The sequence below is a fragment of the Globicephala melas genome, chromosome 11 (assembly GCF_963455315.2).
Source record: "Globicephala melas chromosome 11, mGloMel1.2, whole genome shotgun sequence".
In the NCBI taxonomy this organism is placed as follows: domain Eukaryota; kingdom Metazoa; phylum Chordata; class Mammalia; order Artiodactyla; family Delphinidae; genus Globicephala; species Globicephala melas.
The window spans coordinates 3984309-4004185 of NC_083324.2; the positions used below are offsets into that span (position 1 = coordinate 3984309).

Below are 19877 nucleotides of genomic sequence, written 5' to 3' on the forward strand. Positions count from 1 at the left end.
TTTCCCCCTGCAGATACGTGGAGATGCTCCAGCACCTACATCTGGTGAGTTAATCACTTTAATTGTCCAAAACGAATGGCCCTTTTACAAGGCTGTGATATAAGGGGCAGAAAAGCAATGAGGAGACAGAGGTGCTTTCCACAAGCAGAGGCACCTGTTCACCGAAGCTTTTCAGGGAAGTCTGTCTCCTGCTTCGTGTGCTTCAGGGGGCGAAGAGCACACTCTTTCCATGGAGCTACCCTCTGCCTGAGTGGAGGGTACATAGGGGACGTGCTGAGGTTTCTGGAAGGATGTTTGCGGTCTCCTCGACCCTCTCATTGAAGAAGACAGAAGGAGGACAGATGTAGTTCTGGGTCGTAGCTGTGTGTGTGCAAGTTCAGGTGTGTGGGGTGGGGACATGCATGTGCGTGTGTGTGTACAGGTGTGTGCGCTCATTGTATGTTTAGGTCTATGTGGAGAAGGTGATGTGTTTGCACAAGGACCAGGCAGCTGGGGTATCAAGAAACTTTCTCAGTCACCTTGGTATTGGGACAATAACACCTGAGCTGGTGGGGTCAGGGGAATCCTCTGGCTTTTCAGAGGAAAAGAGGCCAGACTGGGGACTGCCTGGATTTCTGGCACTGCCACCCTTCACAACCTGCCAGACTGCCTGGAAGGTCTCCCTGTGCAGTCAGTTCAATTCAGTTCAGTGAACGTTTTTTGGACACTTGCTGTGTGATAAGAGCTGGGGATGGAAAGTTGGATCAGACAAGTCCCTTCTGCAGGGGCAATCTGGCCAGCGAAGGAGACAGATTGGTGAATGAGTAATTATCCAGAGCAAAAGGGAGTGACTGACAACCTCAGGGAATCTAGGCAGGCTTCCCGGAGGGGGTGACTTTGGGGCTGAGTCATAAGGAAGGGCAAGGGAAGAGGGTGCAGCAAAGATGTGGGAAGTGAGGGCATCTGTCCCATAAAGGCCCTCGTGAGCTCCCTGCTCGGCTGGGAGTCTCCTCGTAGGCTGGCACCTGGTCCCGTGCTGCTTTGATTCGTCTTTGTGTCTTTCCAAGAATGTCAGAGCTGGGAATGTCCATCCTGAGCGTTTTGTCGGTGGTGATGCAAAGGCCAGTGCCCCTCGGTGGCTGAGCCAGGAGGAAGCCCCAGGTCTCCTGACTCCTGCTGTGCTGCCGTCCTGTGTTAGTCACGTGTCCCCTCCGCCTTTGGAGCTCTTCGGGGCAGGGGCCTTCCTGCCGGCAGCGGAGCACCAGCACCAAGCCAGGTCTTTGGTCGAATCCTGCTGAGGTCCCTCTCGGTGACATCACCCTGGTGTCGTGTTGCCATGTGAACAGAGGCACCCAGGTCCCCGGGAGAGGGGGGATAGAGCACTGCTCTGGCCCTGCACTCCCAGCCCCTCATTTTTGCCCTTCAGGCTGAGAACTTTGTGTGGGTGATTAAACCCAAAAGCCCTCAGGTGTGAAGCGCAGTGGCCCCAGCACGGCAGGAAGCATCACTCTCCCTTTTGTAATGCTTCTCCCTTGCTTCTGAGCTGGCAGCTTGACAGAGGGGCTGCGCCTTTTTGTTTTATGACTTTGTTAAGAGGGTTCTAACTGGGAAACTTCCATCTCTGTTTGCACTGCTTCCTGCCAGTTGGAAAGATGCTGAAGCCGCTGGTAATCCATAATAATATCCTGAGGAGGGGAAAAAAAGAGCCCATAAAAAAAAAAATCGCAACTCAGAAGCTAGTTGTGGGAAATTGTGGCCTGGAGCTACATTGTGATGTTAGTGCTTATGGGGATAGAAGTGGCAGAAATGCCCCAATGTGACTCCAAGTCCTAGCCAGGGACACTAGTCCAAAGGAGACCACAGACTTTGGGACGTTCTCCACCACTCCCCTCCCTGGGTCTGTGTCTGATTGCTAAGGTTGGCAGGTACTCTCAGAATTTCTCTGTGGAGATCCGCTGCTTTTGAAATTCCAAGGCTGCCCGGTGGTGGGAAGGGTCCAGCTGTGCATTTTAAACCTCCCCAGCTAGAACAGTCCTCGACTCCATCGTGCTTTTGTTGAGAGGGCGACAGAGATGGCCTCTGGCCTTCTGTGTTAGGGATTCAACTTTGTGTTTGTCAAATGGTAGATAGCGCTACCTCAGGGATTCATAAAATTTCTGGTCATCCAGAAGTGCATTCTCATGGTCAAGATCTTGTTTTTCTACAGCCTATTAACTAAGAATGGATTTTACATATTTTAAACACTTGTGGAAAAAAAGGCAAAGAAGAGTATATGACTGAGACCATATGTGGCTCACAAAGCCTGAAATACTTATCATGTCTTTACAGGAAATTTTGCTGACTTCTGGTTTAAAGACTTGCTCTATCCTTCCTTGAACCCAGTCATAAATGTATTCATCCACCTGCCCACCTGTGTGTATGATCAATCTCTCATCCACTCATCTAGCCAGGCTTTCACCCACTCATCTGTCCTTCCATCTGTCCATGCACCTAATGATATGTCCATCCACCCATCCAGCCAGCCAGTCATTCATCAAACTCCCTGTCCACCCATTCATCCATTTGTCCGTTCATCCGTTCATCCATCCATCCATCCATCTATCTATCTGACTTACCCGTTCCTTCTGGACAGAACATCACAGGATGTTTACAACACCGTAGACACTGAGATAGGCCTTGGATCCCCAAAGAGGGAAAAGGCCCCCAACCTGCCCTTGAGTAGGTCTCCTTTTTCTGTTGAGGGAAAGGTTGGAGGTGGGGAGGAGAACTATATATGTGAACAGTTGTGCTACTCTGTGGTAAGTATAATTTGTGCAAAAGTCTGCACGAGCATGGGGGGCAGAGAGGCTTATTCCCCTTTGGGGTATCCAGGAAAGTTGGCAGAAGAGGTGCCACTGACATGGACTTTGAGGGAGCCACCAGGCCAAGGTGGTAGAGGAGGGCAGGTCGTCAGCATAAGAACACTCACAGGCCTAAAGGCACGTGATATGTGTGGAGAACAGGGCACCATCACACGTCGTTAGAACATGGATACGTTTGGAAAGGCAGGTTTCCAAGTGGGTCAAGTGATGGGTCCAAAACCAAGGTTAGGACCAAACTGAGATGTACCTAAAATGCCAAGCTAGAAGCCTCCTGCTTTTCCTTGCATATAATGAGTCATTGGAGATTTTAAACTGGTGTGGCCCCTAGACACCTTTAATTCTCTTGTTTTGTCATCTAAAACAAATCCCTCTCCTAGTGTAACCAAAAGTGCGGTCTGGCTGCTCGCCACTCAAAAGCCAATTAAGAGGCCGTGTTGGTGGAAAGTTTGCTTTATTTTGGATGCTGGCAACTGGGGTGGGCAGTGGCACAGTGCGGACGCCTATCCAAAGGCCGACTCCCCACCACTGACAGTCGGGGGCAAGAGCTTTTATAGACACAGGGAGGGGGCTACATGCAGAAACAGCACAGTCAGCTCTGACAGTCATCTTGAAATTGGTCTTCAGTGGTCTGACCAGCAGCATCTTGATTGTATTAGGTACAGTTAATCTTCAGTTCCAGGTTCGGTTTGTTTCCATCTCTTTGAGGCCAGTTTTCGGAATTGTGGCAGCTTATGTCATGGCTACAGCCTGGTCATGATGTAATTCACTTCTTCCACCTGGTGGGCATTTTAGTATCTATAAGACAGCTCACAGGATATGGCTCAGGATATTATCTATAGCCCTTAAGGAACTAAAGGTCCTTGACTATGTTTAATGACTAAACTATTATTATTTGGTCTCCTTTGACTGTTTTCATTTGTTTCTGCATTTTCTCATTTCTCTGATTAAACTTATTCTTTGGCCAAAATTTTTCCACAGACAAAAGGCAGACTGAGGACGTGGGGTAGGGGGTGGGCAAGGACCATAGGGTCCTGCTCCGTGTCACTAGCAGTTGCAGAAAATTCCTACCATGGGTCCCTCCTTTGGGCCGAAGCATTGTAGGCCTGTGCATAAGCCAGTCTGCTGACTGGGAGAGGTGACTGTGGAAGCTGTCACCATCTGAGACCCCAGGAGGAGGTTCCTCACCCAAGAGGCCCTATGCGATCTGATCCTCATCCACGTCTGCGCCCTTTCCTCTGACCACTTTCTCCTTCCTGCACCCCAGCCTCACTGGCCTTCTTGTTGTCCTTCAGGTGCTACAAACGCAGTCACATTGCATGGGTTTTGCACTTGTCCTTTCCTCCACTGGCATGTCCTGCCCCTGCTCTTCTCACAGCCAAGTTCTTCCTTCTCATTGTGGTCTCAGTTCAAGTGTCAGCTTCTCAAAGGTGGTGCCCAAAACTTAGTGGCATAAAACAGCCATGTTATGATGTTCACAGATTTTCCGGGCCAGGAATTTGGACAGGGCAAGGTGGGGAGAGTGTGTCTGTCCTCCATGATGTCTGGAGAAGACTAAAATCAAGGAGTGACTTGATGACCAGGGGCTGGAATCAACCAGAGGTGCCTTCACACCAGCAGCTGCTGCTCGGTGCTGGCTATTGTCTGGGACCCCAGCTGGGCTGGCAGCCAGAACACTTACTGGTAGTCTCTCTGCCTGGGCAGGTTTTGGCTTCCTCACAGCATGGTGGTTAGATTCCAAGAATGAGTGTCCCAAGAGGGAGCCAGGAGGAAGTACGTGACATTTCTATGATGTAGCCTTGGACAAAGCCAGGTCATAAAAGTAGCACCACTACTACCACACTCTGTTAGTTGAGACAATCACAAAAGTCCACCTTCGCTCAAGGGGAGGGAACATAGTCTTCACCATTCAGTGGGAGGAGTATCATGAATACAGGATGGCTGCTGTATTCTAGCCATCACATCTATGTCCCAGGCAGGAAGAAGGAAATGGGGGGAATCAAAAGGTTATGCTCCTGGCTGAGTTAGTCTACTTGAGACCAATTTCCTGAAAGCCTCGCTGGACAACTTCTGCTTTCATCTCATTTGGCACTCCTAGTTGCAAGGGAAACTGGGTCAACTGGGAGTCATTCGGTCAAAGTTGGGTTCAAGTCAGCAGCTGTATTTCTTGTGTGTTTATTCTGGGGCCCAGTCTGAAGGTACAGCAGGTTCCTCGGGGGAGGCTATTCCCAGAGTGATGGTAGGAGAGCAAGTAGAAACACCAGAGGGCTCCTAAAATTCACGCTCACAACTGGCGCATCGTCGCTTTTTCCCATGTGGCTTTGGACAGAGCAAGTGTCATGGCCAGGCCCAGAGGCAAGGGACAGGGATGTGCTCTCCCCTGCGATGAGGCCGTGACAAGGGTGGGGATGCAGAGAGGGCAGGGAACCGCAGCTCTCCTGTCTTCTGTGCTCCCTCCTGCTTCATTTTCTTTTCTTTACTGCACCTTTTACTATCTGAAATGATCGAATTTATCTGTTTGTTTACTTGTTATATTGTGTTTTTATTTTCATTCACTTTCACATACTTTCTAATTCCCTTTGTGCTTTCTTCTTTGACCCATGGGTTATTTAAAATTATTTAGTGTCCACATATTTGTGAATTTCCCCCGTTTCCTTCTGCTTCTGATTTCTAATTCCGTTGTGGTTGGAGAATGTGCTTTGTGTGGTTTCAGCCCTTTTAAATTTATTGAGACTTGTTTTATGGCCTGACATATAGTATATCCTGGAGAATGTTCCGTGTGTACTTGAAAAGGATGTGTGTGGGGGGTGTTCTGTAGATGTCACTGAGGTCAGGGTGATGGTAGCGCTCTTCAAGTCTGCTGCACCCTGTGATTCTCTGTCTCGTCTTCCGTCCGTCCCGGAGAGTGGGATGTTGAAGTCTCCACCTGTGGGTGTTGAGTCCTCCATGTCTCCCTTCAGTTCTGTCTGCTTCGCTTCGTGCATTTCAGGGCTTTTAGGTGCTTGCTTATTGTCTGCCTCTCTCACTAGACTTGGAGCTGCTTGAGGGCAAAGCTCTTGTCAGATCTCATCCCCAGTGGTTTGTGATGCCTGGGATGCTGTCGGTGCTCAGTAAATGCCTGATGAATAAATGATGGCGGGGTCAGTTCTTACCATTTCTTCAATCCAAATTATTTCCTGAGCAACCTCCTGTGGGGTGGGTACGGGGGACTTATGGAGGAATGACAAGCGGGAGGGCCCTGCCCTCCAGGAACTGACAGTCCAGGAGGGAAGTGGGCATGAAGGAAACAATATTAATACAGTGGTGGGGGGCACCCAAAGGCTGCAGGGGCTCAGGGGAGGTACCCGCCCCAGGCCTCTGGGGGTCCAAGAAGGATTCCCAGAGGAAACGTGTCTAAGCTGAGACTTGAAGGATGGGGATGAGTTAGCTGGGTGGGGAGCAGTGAGGAAGGCTTGCACCTGGCAAAGGGATCAGCATGTACAAAGGCCCAGAGGCCAGCTGGAGAATGGTGTGATTGGGAACGGAAAGAAGTTCAGCCTGGCTGGAGCGTTGTGAGTAAGAGAGCGGTGAGCGCTGAGGCCAGCACAGCCGGGGCAGAGCCCGGAGAGCCCGCGAGGCATGCTTGGGGTTTGGGTTTGATCCGCTGAAGGTCCGTGGGAGGCCGTTGGGTGATTCTAGCAAGAGTGAGAGTGGGCTGCGGTGCTGCAGGCAGATTTGAGGACTGTGTGCCTGGGACTGGTGGGCCGTCGAGTGTGGGAGGGGGAGGGCAGGCTCCAGGCTGACCCCAGATTTCTGGCTTGCTGACTTGCTGACTCACTAAGACAGCAAGTGCTGGAGGGGGTCAGGCTAGGCTTGGGGGCAGATGATGGGTTAAGTCGAGGGAGGGGGTCTTGGGGAAGGACGTGCTAGTGGTCAGCTGGGTGCAGGATGTGCACCAGAAGCGGTCAAGTGTAGAGAAGTTAACTGAAGCTCCAGGAGAGGCTCAGATTTCCCCGAGGGAGGGTGCAGTGTCAGGAGAGGGCTCTCAGGGATCCTGGGAGGAAGGAGGTGCCCTGGAGGGGGGAGCCTGCCGACTGGCAGGCTTTTATGAAGGGGTGAAAGGACTTTGGGAGGGGTATTAGGCAGACATGGTACAGAAGGGCAGGGAGAGGCTCATGGATCCTCCCTATGCCCCTCCCACTGACAGCACCGCCTGCTTTTCTCAGCAGTGGTAACTGCTGGAAAGGGTGTCAGGGGCGTAAGGAGCACCCCAGGACACAGCCCGACTTCTCAGACTGCTCGGAGAAAGAGGAGAGTCATTCAGAAGCCCTTCCTTATCAGCACGTAGGAGTTTAATTTGGCTGTGGCCTCGGTGCTGACATGACTGGGGCAAACAGAGGATCTAGAGGGACTTTTCGGCGACTTTCTGAGTTTATTCATCTAAATTGGTGTGCTGTCAGTTTGGCCCCCCTAGTCCCCTCTTTTCTCACCCAGCCATCGAGCATTTGTTGAGCTCCTATGTGTGCTTAGCAATTTACATACGTTAGCTCATTTAGTTGCATATAGTTTGTGCTCAGTTAATATTTCTCACATGGTTGGATGGATCCAGAACTGAGTCCCAGAGAAGGTGAGTGACTTACCCAAAGTCACACAGCCAGTGAGAAGTGGAGCCAGGGCTGTTTGACTCCAGAGCCCTGAGAAGGGGGAGGAGACAAATAAATGTGGAACAGTCCAGTAAGGTGGCAAGGAGCCCGAGGAGGGAGGAGTCAGTGTGAGTGGGAGGAATGAAGTCAAGGAAGGCTTCCTGGAAGAGGAGGTGTTGAGATGGACATGGATGGACAGGAAGTGGAAACAGGCCTTTTGGCAGGTAGCAGCCACAGAAACAAGTGTACAGATGGGAGGGCTTAGGGAGTGTAGGGTGTACAGGAAGAGTCTGGAGAGCTGGTCTTCAGGCAGAGCCTGAATGCCAGGATGTGTCGTGTTTCAAAAAGGAGACATAGGAATTTGGGAGCCCTGAGGACTCGAGCAGGGCAGATGTAGTGAGGGAGTTGTAGGGAAGGTTGGTCTGGTGGGTTTGGTGGGAGGGGGCGATGCTGGAGGACCACAAGTTTAACCCAGACTAAGCCCCCAGACGGCCTCATGCTGGGGAAGTTGATGTACAGCCAGGAAGATTTGCTGTTTTTCAGGGGCAGGAACGAGGCTGTCTCTTACTTATTTTTGCAGCCCCTGCCCACTAAGAAATACTTTTTAATCAAGTTGGCGGGGGTTGGGGGGTTCTGTTTCTCAGTCTTTGCTGGCAGAGAGCACATTGATCTTTGGGAGAAGCAGAGAGAAGCAGATTTCAGTTGCGTGTGACAAAATGTGCTCGCTTTCCCCCTGAAGTGCCGGGGGGGTTGGTGAGCTCCCCATTTTGGGAGGTACGAATTCGGTGGCTGTTGGGGGCATCTCAGTAGAGGAGTTTCCTGTGCTAGGCGTGTGGCTCTTCCCTCTGTATTTCATTCAGTTCAGGAAAAGAAATTGCTGTGTGACCTTGGAAGGTCTCTTTCTCCTTGATGCCTCACCCTGAGATGGCTGATGGGACTCAGACATTTTTAGCCATGGAAGCTTGTTTTCAAAGGAATTTCACTCAGAATGCCAGTATGAAGAGTGGATGAAAGTGGAGGCACTTTTGTTCAGAGGCAGGTGGAGGCCAAAGTCGGCTCTGACTCCACCTTCCTTGGCCCTGGGTCTCCACGGAGTACAGTGTGAGAAAGACTCATCTACATCAGTGGTTCTCAAAGTGTGGTCCCCGAACCAGCAGCATCAGCATCACCTGGGAACTTGTGGGAGATGCATAGTCTTAGATCCCACCTCAGAACCTCAGATCTGCTAAGTCAGACACTCTGGGGGTGGGGCCTGGCCATCTGTGTTTTCAGAACCCTCCAGGCAGTACTAACATTTGAGACACACAGATGGGTGATCCTGTAAGTTCCCTCCGCACAGGCCCGGCGGCTTTAAAAAACTATGGATGCTGGGGTTCCACCCTCAGAGGTTTGTGTTTAATTGGTCTGGAGTGCAGCCTGGTCATGGAAACCAGTGGAAACGCTCCCCAGGTGATTGCAATTTGCACCTGAAATGGAGAACCTAGTGGGAAAGTAGCAGACATTTTGCTTTGTTCAGCACAGTTGTGAACAAAGCCCGGTCAATCCAAGGGTGAAACAAAAGTGGGTAGACACAACCTGCTCTCTGCTTAATTGGAGGGAAGATAATAGAAACATGCGGAGCAGGTAAATAGCCTGACAATGCAAAACCTTGTAAAGCCATTACTTTTCAGGCTGGGATACAGGTTACACTGCCCCAGGTATGCAGTAGGTGCCTGGGGCATAGTTGAGGCCACGGGATAAACACGGCACATTTATTAAGAGCCTCCGCTTTGCTCTCGATGTGAAATTTTAAATTAATTAAATTGGGTATATTTTGGAGAATAATGTAAAATATGCATTCATTTTTAAGCTAAAATATGAGACTTCAGAGACATTCTGAGATCGGGGTGGCTCCCTTCAGGCTGTGACCCCGGATTTCTGGAGGCCCTAGGACACTTGAGAGTCCCTTAGACTGATTGCAGAAGTAACCCAGGAAGGCCTCGTGATGGAGGTGGCGTTTGAAAGCAGCTTTGTATAACCGAAACTAACACAGTATTGTGAAGGAATTATACTCCAATAAAGGTCTATTAAAGAAAGAAAGAAAGATGAGCAAGATATGGATCAGATGCTGGAGGCACAGAACAAACACACAGAGGCTGGGAAAGAGGATTCTTATAAAGCAGCAGTTCTCAAAGTGTGGCCCCGGGACCAGCAGCAGCAGCGACATCAGGGAACGTGGAAGAAATGTTAAATGATCCAACCCCTCGCCCGACCTGCTGAATGGAAACTCTGGGGCTGGGGTCCAGCAAGCTGGGTTTGAATAAGCCGGGCAGGAGATTTGGATGCACACTCTGCTTGGAGCCCCACTGGTGTAAAGGAATGAGCGTCAGCTGCAGAAACCAGCGCGGCCAGCTCCTGAAGGGCCGTCAGCGACCGGCCAAGCGGACTGACTTGGCTGTGAGGGCAGGAGAGGCCGCGAGGGGTTTGGAGGAGCGTGAAAGCAGTGGGGAGCTCTTGCGTGTCCTCACTCCCCCAGGGGCCTCAGAGAACTGTTTTGCTTTTTTAAAAAATGTCTTGTAACTTACCTACAGGTAAGTGCACACATCTCAAGGGTGGGGGTCAAATTTTTAATACATGCCTGTGTGTGCACTTGTAACCACCACCCAGGTAGACCATCCCCATCATCCCAGAAGGTACCTTGTGCCCTGCCCTAGTCGACGTCATCCCCCCAGAGGGTACCACGATTTTACTTTCCATCACGTTCAGTTGGTTTAGCCTGTTCCTGAACCTCATCTGAATGGAATCATGAATTGTGTATTCCTTTTGTCTCTGGCTTTTTTTAGCTCAACGTAATGTGAGATACATACCAGTTTTCCGTGTATCAGTGTTCTTTCGTATGGATCTCCCACAGTTGGTCTATCTATCCTCCTGTTAAACATCGTTTGGGTTGTTTCCAGTTGAGGCTATTACGAAGCTGCTATGAATGTTCTAGGGAACTCATTTCTCCTCAATATTTACCTAGGAGTAGAATTGTCGGGTCATAGGGTGAGCATAGATTTGGCTTTATTAGAAGCTGCCAAATAGGTTTACAGCATGGTCGAAGCAATATATACCCCGACTCGCGATGTGTAGGACTAGCGCTTTCTCCATGCACTGGCCGGCATACCCACACTGTCAGTCCTTTCACTCATGGCCATTGTGCTGATCGTGTAGTGGTTTCTCATGCGATTTCAATTTGCATTTCCCTGATGATTAATGAAATTGAGTATCTTTCCTCTGTTTACTAGCCATTTGGAAATCCTCTTTTGAAAAATGTCCTAGGCTTATTTTTTAATTGGGTTGTCTGTCTTTTTCTTTTTGATTTGTAGGAGCTATTTAAGTATCCTGGACACAAGTCCATTTTCAGATATGTGTACTGTGAATAGTCTCCCAATCTGTGGCTTCCCTATTCAGTTTTTTCAACAGCTTAATTCAGATATAAATCTCATAACCATATAATTCATCTGTTTAAAGCATAAAATTCAATACTTTTTAATATATTCAGAGTTATACAGTCATTACCACAGTCAATTTTAGCACATTCTCATCACCCCAAAGAAACTCCATACCCCTGAGTTATCACCCCCCTCAGCCCTAGGCACCCACCAGTCCAGTTCTTTCTCTATAGATTTGCCTATTCTGGACATCTTATATAGACGGAATCATACAATTTTTGGTCTTTTGACACTGGCTTCTGTCATCTACCATAATGTTTTCAAGGTTCATCCATGTTGTAGTGTGTGTCATTGACTCATTCCTTTTCATGGCTAAGTAAAACTTCTTTGAGTGGATATACCATATTTTTGTTTATCCGTTCGTCAGTTGATGGACATTTGGGTTCTTTCCACTTTTTGACTGTTATGAAAATGCTGCTGTGAACATCCATGTGCAAACTCCTGCATGAACACGTTTTCCATTCTCTTGGGTATATACTTCGGAGTGTATGCTGGACCATATGGTAACCTTTCTTTAACCTTTTGAGGAACTCCTAGACTGTTTTCCAAAGTTAGCTGCACCATTTTACATTCCCGCCGTTGTAGTATGATGTTTCCAGTTTCTCCACTTCCTTGCAGCACTTGTTATATGTCTTTTTAATGATAACCATCCTGGTGGGTGCAAAATGGTATCTCATTGTGGCTTTGATTTTGCATTTCCCTGACGACTAATGATGTTAGGCATCCTTTCATGTGCTTCTTGGTCATTTGTATATATTGTTCGGAGAAATGTCTTTTCAAATCCTTTGCCCATCTTTCAATAGGTTGTCTTTTTATTGTAATTCTGTATACAAGTCCCTTATCAGATACATGATTTGCAAATATATCCTCCTGTTCTGTAGGTTGTCTTTTCACTCTCTTGATAGTATCCTTTGAAGCATAAAAGTTTTAAATTTTGATGAACTCTAATTGATCTATCTTTTCTTTCCTTGCTTGTGCTTTTGGTGTCATAGGTAAGAAAGTTTTGCCTAGCCCCAAATCACAAAGATTTACTCTCATTTTTTAAAGAGTTTTATAGTATTATCTCTTTTTTTTAAAGATTTTTTTGATGTGGACCATTTTTAAAGTCTTTATTGAATTTGTTACAGTACTGCTTGTTTTATGTTTTTTGGTTTTTTGGCCACAAGGCATGTGGGATCTTAGCTCCCCGACCAGGGATCGAACCCACCCACCTTGTACTGGAAGGTGAAGTCTTAACAGCTGGACCTCCAGGGAAGTCCCATATAGTATTAGCTCTTACCTTTAATCTTTGATTTTGAGTTAATTTTTGTGTGTGATCTAAAGAAGGAATCCAAATTCATTCTTTTGCATATGGATATTCAAATATCTCAGCACCATTTGTTGAAAAGATTATTCTTCCATTGAATTTTCTTGGCACCCTTGTCAAAAATCAACTGACCGTAAATGTGAGGGTTTATTTCTATTCCATTAATATAAATGTCTGTCCCTCCATCATTACCACACAGTCTTGATTCTTATAGCCACATAGGAAGTTTTGAAATCAGGAAGTGTGAGTCTTCCAACTTTGTTCTTTTTTTAAGGTTGTTTGGGCTATTGCATCTCCGTATGAATTTTAGGGCAGCTTGTCAATTTCTGTAAAAAAGGCAGCTTGGGTCTTGATAGGGGTTGATGTGAATCTGTCTTTCAACTCGGGAGTGCTGACCTGTTAACAATATTAAGTTGTGAACATGCGACACTTTCCATTTACGTAGGTCTTCTTTAGTTTCTTTCAGTGATGTTTTGTTGTTTTCAGAGTACATGTTCTATGCCTCTTTGGTTAAATTTATTCCTAAGCATTTTGTTCTTATCTTATTTACTTTTAAAATTATTCTTAGACTTTTTAAAATAATTTAAAATAATTTTAAAATAATTCATGGGACTTCCCTGGCGATCCAGTGATTAAGGTTCTGTGTCTTTCCACTGCAAGGGGCACAGGTCCGATCCCTGGTTGGGGAACTAAGATTCCGCATGCCTCGTGGTATGGCAAAAAATAAAATGAAATGAAAAGTAAAATTTATAGAAAAGTAACAAGATTAGGAGTAGTACACAGAACAACCAAATTCCATTTTTCCGTATTCATCTTCTAACGTGAAGTCCAATTTAACAGTTTTTTTCTGTATGGTTAGTACTTTTTGTATACGGTTTAAAAAGTCTTTGCGTGCCCCACAGAAACATATTCAGGGTTCCAAAGTATCCTCCGGTGATTGGAGGGTCACAGGTCAAATGAAGTCATGTGCCATGGACAGCTCACGGCTTCTGCCAGGGCGCAGTTATAACGTAGGTGGGTCAAGGTTGATGTTGGTGTACGTTTGGACTCATGGGATTCCAGTGCGTCCACTTGACTTCTGGCAGCACCATCAGTGGTTTGACCACTTGCAAGGAGCAGGACATTCTGGCCACCCACTAACTGTTTAGCCCAGAGAATGGAGATGCCATGTCACCCAGAAAATGCAATGAGTGGTTTGGAGAAGGGGAAAGGAGCCAGGGGACCAGGCCCCTGAATGTGAGGTCCCTGCATCCACTGCAGGCATGTCCAGAGCAGGGTCCTGGGAACCCCGCGAGCTCCCAGGAGACTCGTCTGGGCTCCAGAGGCATAGGCCGTCCTTGCCTCTCTCTCCGAGGCTGCCCCAGGGTCTCTGAGGTTGGGCAAAGCCCTGGCCAGGATTCTGGAGATCTGGGCTCCAGTCTCCCCTCCTTGACCTGAGCAAGTCACTTACCTGTCTGGGCCAGTCATAAGAGGAGGAATTGGCATGAAGCAGCTGGAAGAGCCAGGGTTCTGGAGTCAGGCTGACGTGGGCTCAAATCTCACCATCTGGTGGCCTTGGGAGAGTTACTTAATCCTTCTGGCCTAATTCCCTTATTGGTAAAATAGAAATAATAATAATGCAAGCGTTCGGTAACCATCAGCGTTGCTGTTTGTTGAGCACCTGCCCTGGGCTGGGTGCTCAGGGCACAGAGATAAGTACCACTCAGTCTAGGGGAGAAGCAAGGCCCAGAAACGAATCTTCCTAAAACATGACAGAAGGAGGTCTGCACAAACCCTGTGCAGAGGTACGTGTGTCCGCATTTAGCAGAGGGGGAGATTGAGGTCCATGGTGGTGGAGTGACTTGCCCCAGGTCACATGGAGGCAACCGTCTAGATAGACAAGGACTCGTCCTCGTTCTCTAGAGCCCTCGAGGGTTGGAACAGGAACTCCACACAGAGCTGGGGAGGCACGTATGTGAGAGGGTAGACCGAGTCAGGAAGGCCTCCGGTGCCCCAGGGGGTTGGGCTGGACCCTGCAGGCATGGGGTCCAGTCACTTCGTACTCCTTACCAACTCTGGTCCGTGCACTCTCTCCCACAATGGCACCATTGGGTCCTGGCCTCTCCCCTGTTCTGGACGACTGGAACGGCCTTCTCACTGGTCTCCCACTCCAGCCATCTCCAGTTTGTTCTCCCAACAAAGTGAACTTTTAAAGACAGATAACCTGGTCACTTTGCTCCCCTGCTTAGCACCTTCAGTGATTCCTCACCACCCCAGGATGAAACCCAAGTCCCTTAAGCCTGCTGCAGGGCCCTGTGGGGTGGGTCCTGTCTGACCCTCCAGCTTCATCATGCTCCAATCCTGCACGCGGCATGCGTGCACACACCCACGGCACGCAAACCACACCCAACTCGGTTCCTCCTCCACCTCAGGGCCTTTGCACGTGCTGTCCCCACACCTGGAACACTCCCCCTCTTGTCTCAGTGTGGGCGTTGCCTCCCTGGCGCTAAGCCGGGTCTCCTTCCCGTGGTCTGCACAGCCCCTGTGTTTTTCCCGTCACAGCAGTTACACCCCTGTGTTGACGTCATCGTTTTGCTCACTGCTTTTCCCCTAGATTGCAAACTCTTTGACGGCAGAACAGCGTCTCTCCTGTTCCCACTGTCCCCTCAGGGCTTGGGGCAGAGCAGGTGCTCAGGATATTTGTTGAGTGATAAGGAGATGAGGACCACGGATCTTCTACCCCCTTCCTCCCTCTGTGGTGGCTGCCAGGCCCCCAGGTGCGGTGATGGCAGAAACCGTTCAGGGAGCAATGGATGGGGTGGCGGGCCCTCGCGCTTCCAGCCGATGCGAGTTTGCAGAAAGGATGTCTGTACGGTTCCGATTGTGCTCCAGTTCAAGGAATGAGTCATGCTGTTGGTGGCCGACCTGCCCATTGGGACTGAGTCAATTGAGTGAGAATTAATTACAGATGAGAAGCCAGCTTGCAAAGCCATTAATATTTAAGCTCCCTGGAGTGTGATGCAAATGCAGCCATCAGCCTTGTCTTTGCTTGTCCTTCGTGTTCCCACTCCCTCTCCCTCTCCACCCCCTTCTGTGTACTGTGGTCTGCGTATCAGGGTGACCCTATTCGGGTCTTGGCTCCCCCGTGACTCATTCTCCTTTTCTGGTAAATAAGGGCGCTGCAGTGCATCCATCAGCAAGTATTATAAAACACCTCTGTGTCGCATGCTTTGCTGGACTTCAGAAGCATGGGAGGAAACCAACAGATGTGGCCCTGCTCTGAAGATGTCATATCTAAAATTGAACCATTGCTGCCGCAGGAATAGCGCTTTATAGTTTACAAAGCAGTTTCAAACATCAGGATGAGCCTCTCAGGAGCCTCACTTTGTAGATACCTGGTGGTACTGTTATCCCCATTTTCCAGGTGAGGAGACTGAGGCTCAGATAGGTTGACAGCTTGCCCGTGACCTCTTCTGGGGTAGCTGGGCTGGAACCTGGCACTGAGCCGATAAGGGGGTGTGTTAAAGTCCTCTGTCCACCAGCTGCCAGGCAGGAGGGGTTATCAGCCTCATCAAGCACGTTTTCTCTCTTTCTGTGGGATGCCGCAGCTGAGAAGACCCTGCAGGGCTGGAGACTGGGTCCTAGTGAACACAGAGACGCCGAAGGGAGGAGTGGGTGGGCCCTCCCATGCCAGGTCAAGGTCAACAGAGAAACCTCCCCTCCAGGTTCAGGATGACCCCAAGTGTCCCAGAGCCAGCTGTGGGCAGAAATAAGAATTCAGTAGCACCACCTGCTGGCTGCCATCCCCACCTAGCTGCCCTTTCATTGTCATGCATACTTTCTCCATCCTCCTAAACTTGCTTTCAGGAAAGGCTCTGGTAGCTCAGGTACAATGCGATTCGGTTTCTAATTATGGCCCAAGAGTGTGGCCTCCACTTAAGGACACACATTCTCTCCACCCAGTTTCCGACCTGAGTGTTGGGGCTGGCTAGGGCCGGCCTCAGACAGGACCAACTCATCCCCGCTCCTTGGGAGTGCAAGCCAGGGTGGCCGCCCTCCCCGTGTCCCCCCTGCCGTTCCCGGACGCAGGACGGGGTGAGGTGTTGAGGAAGTGGGGACCTTTGCAACCTCCACATCTGCTGCCCTTCCTGGAGCACAGTGGCCTCTTTACAGATGTTCCGGGGCAGCCAGAGAGTCTCCCCGGGTCTCTGCCCCTCCCGTTCTCTGTCTCGCTCTCTCCATCAGCACCCCTCCCTCTGCTCTCTTTGCTCTCTTCGTTCCCTCTCCACCTTTGCCTCCGTCTGCCCCATCCACCTCCCTGCCTCTCAGGCACTTTCCCTTTTCAGATCTCTATGTAAAGAAACTTTTCTAACAGTAAAAACTATTCAGCAGTGGGGTTAACTGTCTTGCCCATAATGAGTTCCCCATCAGGGAGGCAGTTGAACAGGCAGGGTGGTCGTCCTTCCTGAATGTTGACAAGGTGACGTCACCTTCTGGATTTGGGCCGGACCATGGCTGCTGATGCTGAGATTCACCTGATGTGCATTGCTTCAGGATTCAAGGTGGTTTCAGGATAGTCCATGTATTTAAAACCGTAGTACTGGGTCTCATGTAAGAGCATGTTTATTTGAAGATCAGACTTTTTTTTTTCTTTTTTTTTGCGGTCCTCTCACTGTTGTGGCCTCTCCCGTTGTGGAGCACAGGCTCCCGACGCGCAGGCTCAGCGGCCATGGCTCACGGGCCCAGCCGCTCTGCGGCATGTGGGATCTTCCCAGACCGGGGCACGAACCCGTGTCCCCTGCATCGGCAGGCGGGCTCTCAACCACTGCGCCACCAGGGAAACCCAAGATCAGACATTTTTGTTGTGAGAAAGAAGTCGTACATTCTTTATAATCTTAATGTTTATTAAATTTACTTTAATTTTTAAAAAATATTTATTTGGTTACACTGCGTCTTTGTTGTGGCAGGCAGGCTCCTTAACTGCAGCTCTTGGGCTCCTTAGTTGTGGCTCACCAGCTCCTTAGTTGTAACATGTGACATCCTGAGTTGTGGCAGGCGGGCTTCTTAGTTGCAGCTCGCAGCCTCCTTAGTTGCAGCACATGGGCTCCTTAGTTGTGGCATGCAAATTCTTAATTGCGGCATGCATGTGGGATCTAGTTCCCTGACCAGGGATCGAACCCAGGCCCCCTGCATTGGGAACGCAGAGTCTTATCCACTGCGCCATCAGGGAACTCCCTAAATTTACTTTAATTGTTAAAGTATGTAATCATGATACAGAAATTTTAGAAAACAGAGGCAACAAGGGAAAATAATCATTCCTAATTCTATACCCCTGACACTGTAACTGTTTACATTTCATTCCCTTTCAGCTTTTTCCTTTATTCATTTTTTACACAGCTGTGTTAGGGTAGGAAGACAGCTTTGTACCCCTTCCTGATTTCTTAGCACTACACATGAATGTTTTTACAGTCATCATCTTCACCATTTTTACACCAGGGAGCAGATGCCTATAGTTTCTTTAGACTTTGTTTTGAAAGAACAGCCCATGAACCTCTTCAGAGATGGATAATTGTAAAGCAAGAGCTTTATATTTCTTCAGAGAAGGAATTACCCAACTTCTTACCCATCTTGTAAAAGAAGAGTGTGCACCCAAGGTCCCACAAGGAAGGGGAGGAATGAGCATGCTTTAAACCTACTCCATACTGGGAGCCGTGGGGGGCTCTTTGGGCATCAGTTACCTGTGATCACCAGGTGCGTGTTGTCACCCCCATTTCACAGGGTCTGAGACACAGGTGTGAGGTCCCGTGCCATCAGTATGTACCCAGGGCTCCAAAGCCGCGGAGGAGCTGCCTGGGGGACTGTGCTCAGTCCAGTCGACTCATGCATAACAGGCCTCTCGGGGTTTCAGGATTTCCATGGAGCTGTCATGGGGGCCTTGGATGAGATGGACCAAGAGGGCAAGGACACGTTGGCCAGGGAGGAGCTGCGACGTGGCCTGAGTGAGCTCCCACCCATCCGCGACCTTCACCAGGGGATCCTGGAGGAGCTGGAGGAGAGGCTGTCACACTGGTGAGTGGCCCCGGACCCCCGTCCCCACCTCGTTGCCTTGGGGAATGCAGGAGGTGGGGTAAAAATCCCACCATGTGAAATGGTGTCTCCATTTGACTGGTGGGGAAGCTGAGACACGGAGGGGTTAGGTCGTTCACCCAAAGTGAAACAACCGTGGGAGAGTCGACCTGGGATCCCCACCGGGGATGCAATGCCAACCTTCACCGTCCAACACCGTGTGGTCACAAGGCTGAGTTCTTGCTGTCCTGTCCGCCCCCTCCTTGGCTGCAGGGAGAGCCAGCAGAAGGTGGCTGATGTCTTCCTGGCCCGGGAGCAGGAGTTTGAGCACCATGCCGCTCACATCCAGCAGTTTGATAGGTACCTGAGTCTGCTGGGTGAGAACTGCCTCCATGCCCCCCGGCTAGCAGCTGCCGTCCGAGAATTTGAGGTGGGTTGTCGGTAGTCCAAGAACCCGCTAAGGATGCAGGGGTGGGGGTGGGCATGGAAGGGCTTAATGCAAATCAGTGGGGCTTCTTAGTGGGGCAGACGGGCAGACCTGGGGGTAGGGAGGAGAGGGTGACCCAGCAGGAGGGGAAACCCAGAACATCCCCTATTGGGCCATTGATGACAGCTCCGTGAGCACCAGCCATGGGGAGAGTTTTAGTAGCTGTTTCTCTGTCCAGGAGAGAAGCACAAAGCAAGCTGGGGCCCTGAGCCACCGGAGGGCCCAACAAATGACCACCAACTGGGGATCCAGTTACTGGGCAGCAAAATCAGGGACTTTGTTCTACCACTAACATTAGGTGCAAAGCAGGGTCTGGGAGCGATGTATAACTGAGTGTAGCACAGTCTGTGAGCCTGAAAGAATGGAACTGTCAGAGTGGGGCGGTGCTAATCTGGGAGGACACCCTGGAGGAGGGGAACCTGGTTTTGGAGATGCTCAGCCTGGCAGGAGAAGACATGGAGGGAACATGTGTGGATGGGCTCATGTGGGATGCCGTAAGCCCGGAGACCTCAGGCAGGGGTCTCTGATGGAGTTTTGTTCTCCTGTCTCTTGGGAGCAGCAGAGTCAGCAAGGAGGTGGCCAGAACGTGAAGCACCGGCTGCTGAGGGTGGTTCAGCGCCTGTTCCAGTACCAAGTGCTCCTCACAGGTGGGCCTCACAGGAGGTCAAGGTGTACCGAGCTGGTGTGGGGAGGGGAAGCACCTGCAGAGGGGTGGGGGAGGCCTGGCAAGGTATGCGATGAGACCTCCCCTCCCACTGTAGCAGGAAGGGGTGGGAGGAAGGATGCCGTCACCCCCTGCAGAGGTGCCAGGCCCAGCCACCACCTTCCCTCCGGCTGAGCTTTGGATCCCCTGCTGCCACGTGGAAACTTGCCCGAGTGGCCACCTGCTACGTCTCCCTTAAGCCTCTCCGTCCTAACACACAGGAACTCACACCTTCCCCTGGGCTGCATTTCCTCCCTGGCTCAGTGGGTCTCATTTCCCTAAAGCTGTCTTATCACCAAAGCCCTCTTGAATCAGCGGATGTTTTCCCCCTTGGACCTGCTGGCCCTCTCTGTGGCTTTGCCGCTGACCACTTCCTGCTTCTCGAAGCCCTTTCCTCCCGGAGC

The 19877-nt window shown here is 50.0% G+C and overlaps 1 protein-coding gene across 2 annotated transcripts in view; it reads left to right on the top strand.

Moving 5' to 3' along the window:
- FGD5 (FYVE, RhoGEF and PH domain containing 5) overlaps positions 1-19877 on the top strand; it is a 123159-nt gene that overhangs the window by 72635 nt on the left and 30647 nt on the right. For both annotated transcript variants that reach the window (XM_060307223.1, XM_030840855.2), the window contains exons 5-8: positions 14-44; positions 18126-18286; positions 18557-18713; positions 19330-19417. In XM_060307223.1, coding sequence (XP_060163206.1) covers positions 14-44; positions 18126-18286; positions 18557-18713; positions 19330-19417 — 437 coding nt within the window. The remainder of the gene's footprint in view (positions 1-13; positions 45-18125; positions 18287-18556; positions 18714-19329; positions 19418-19877) is intronic.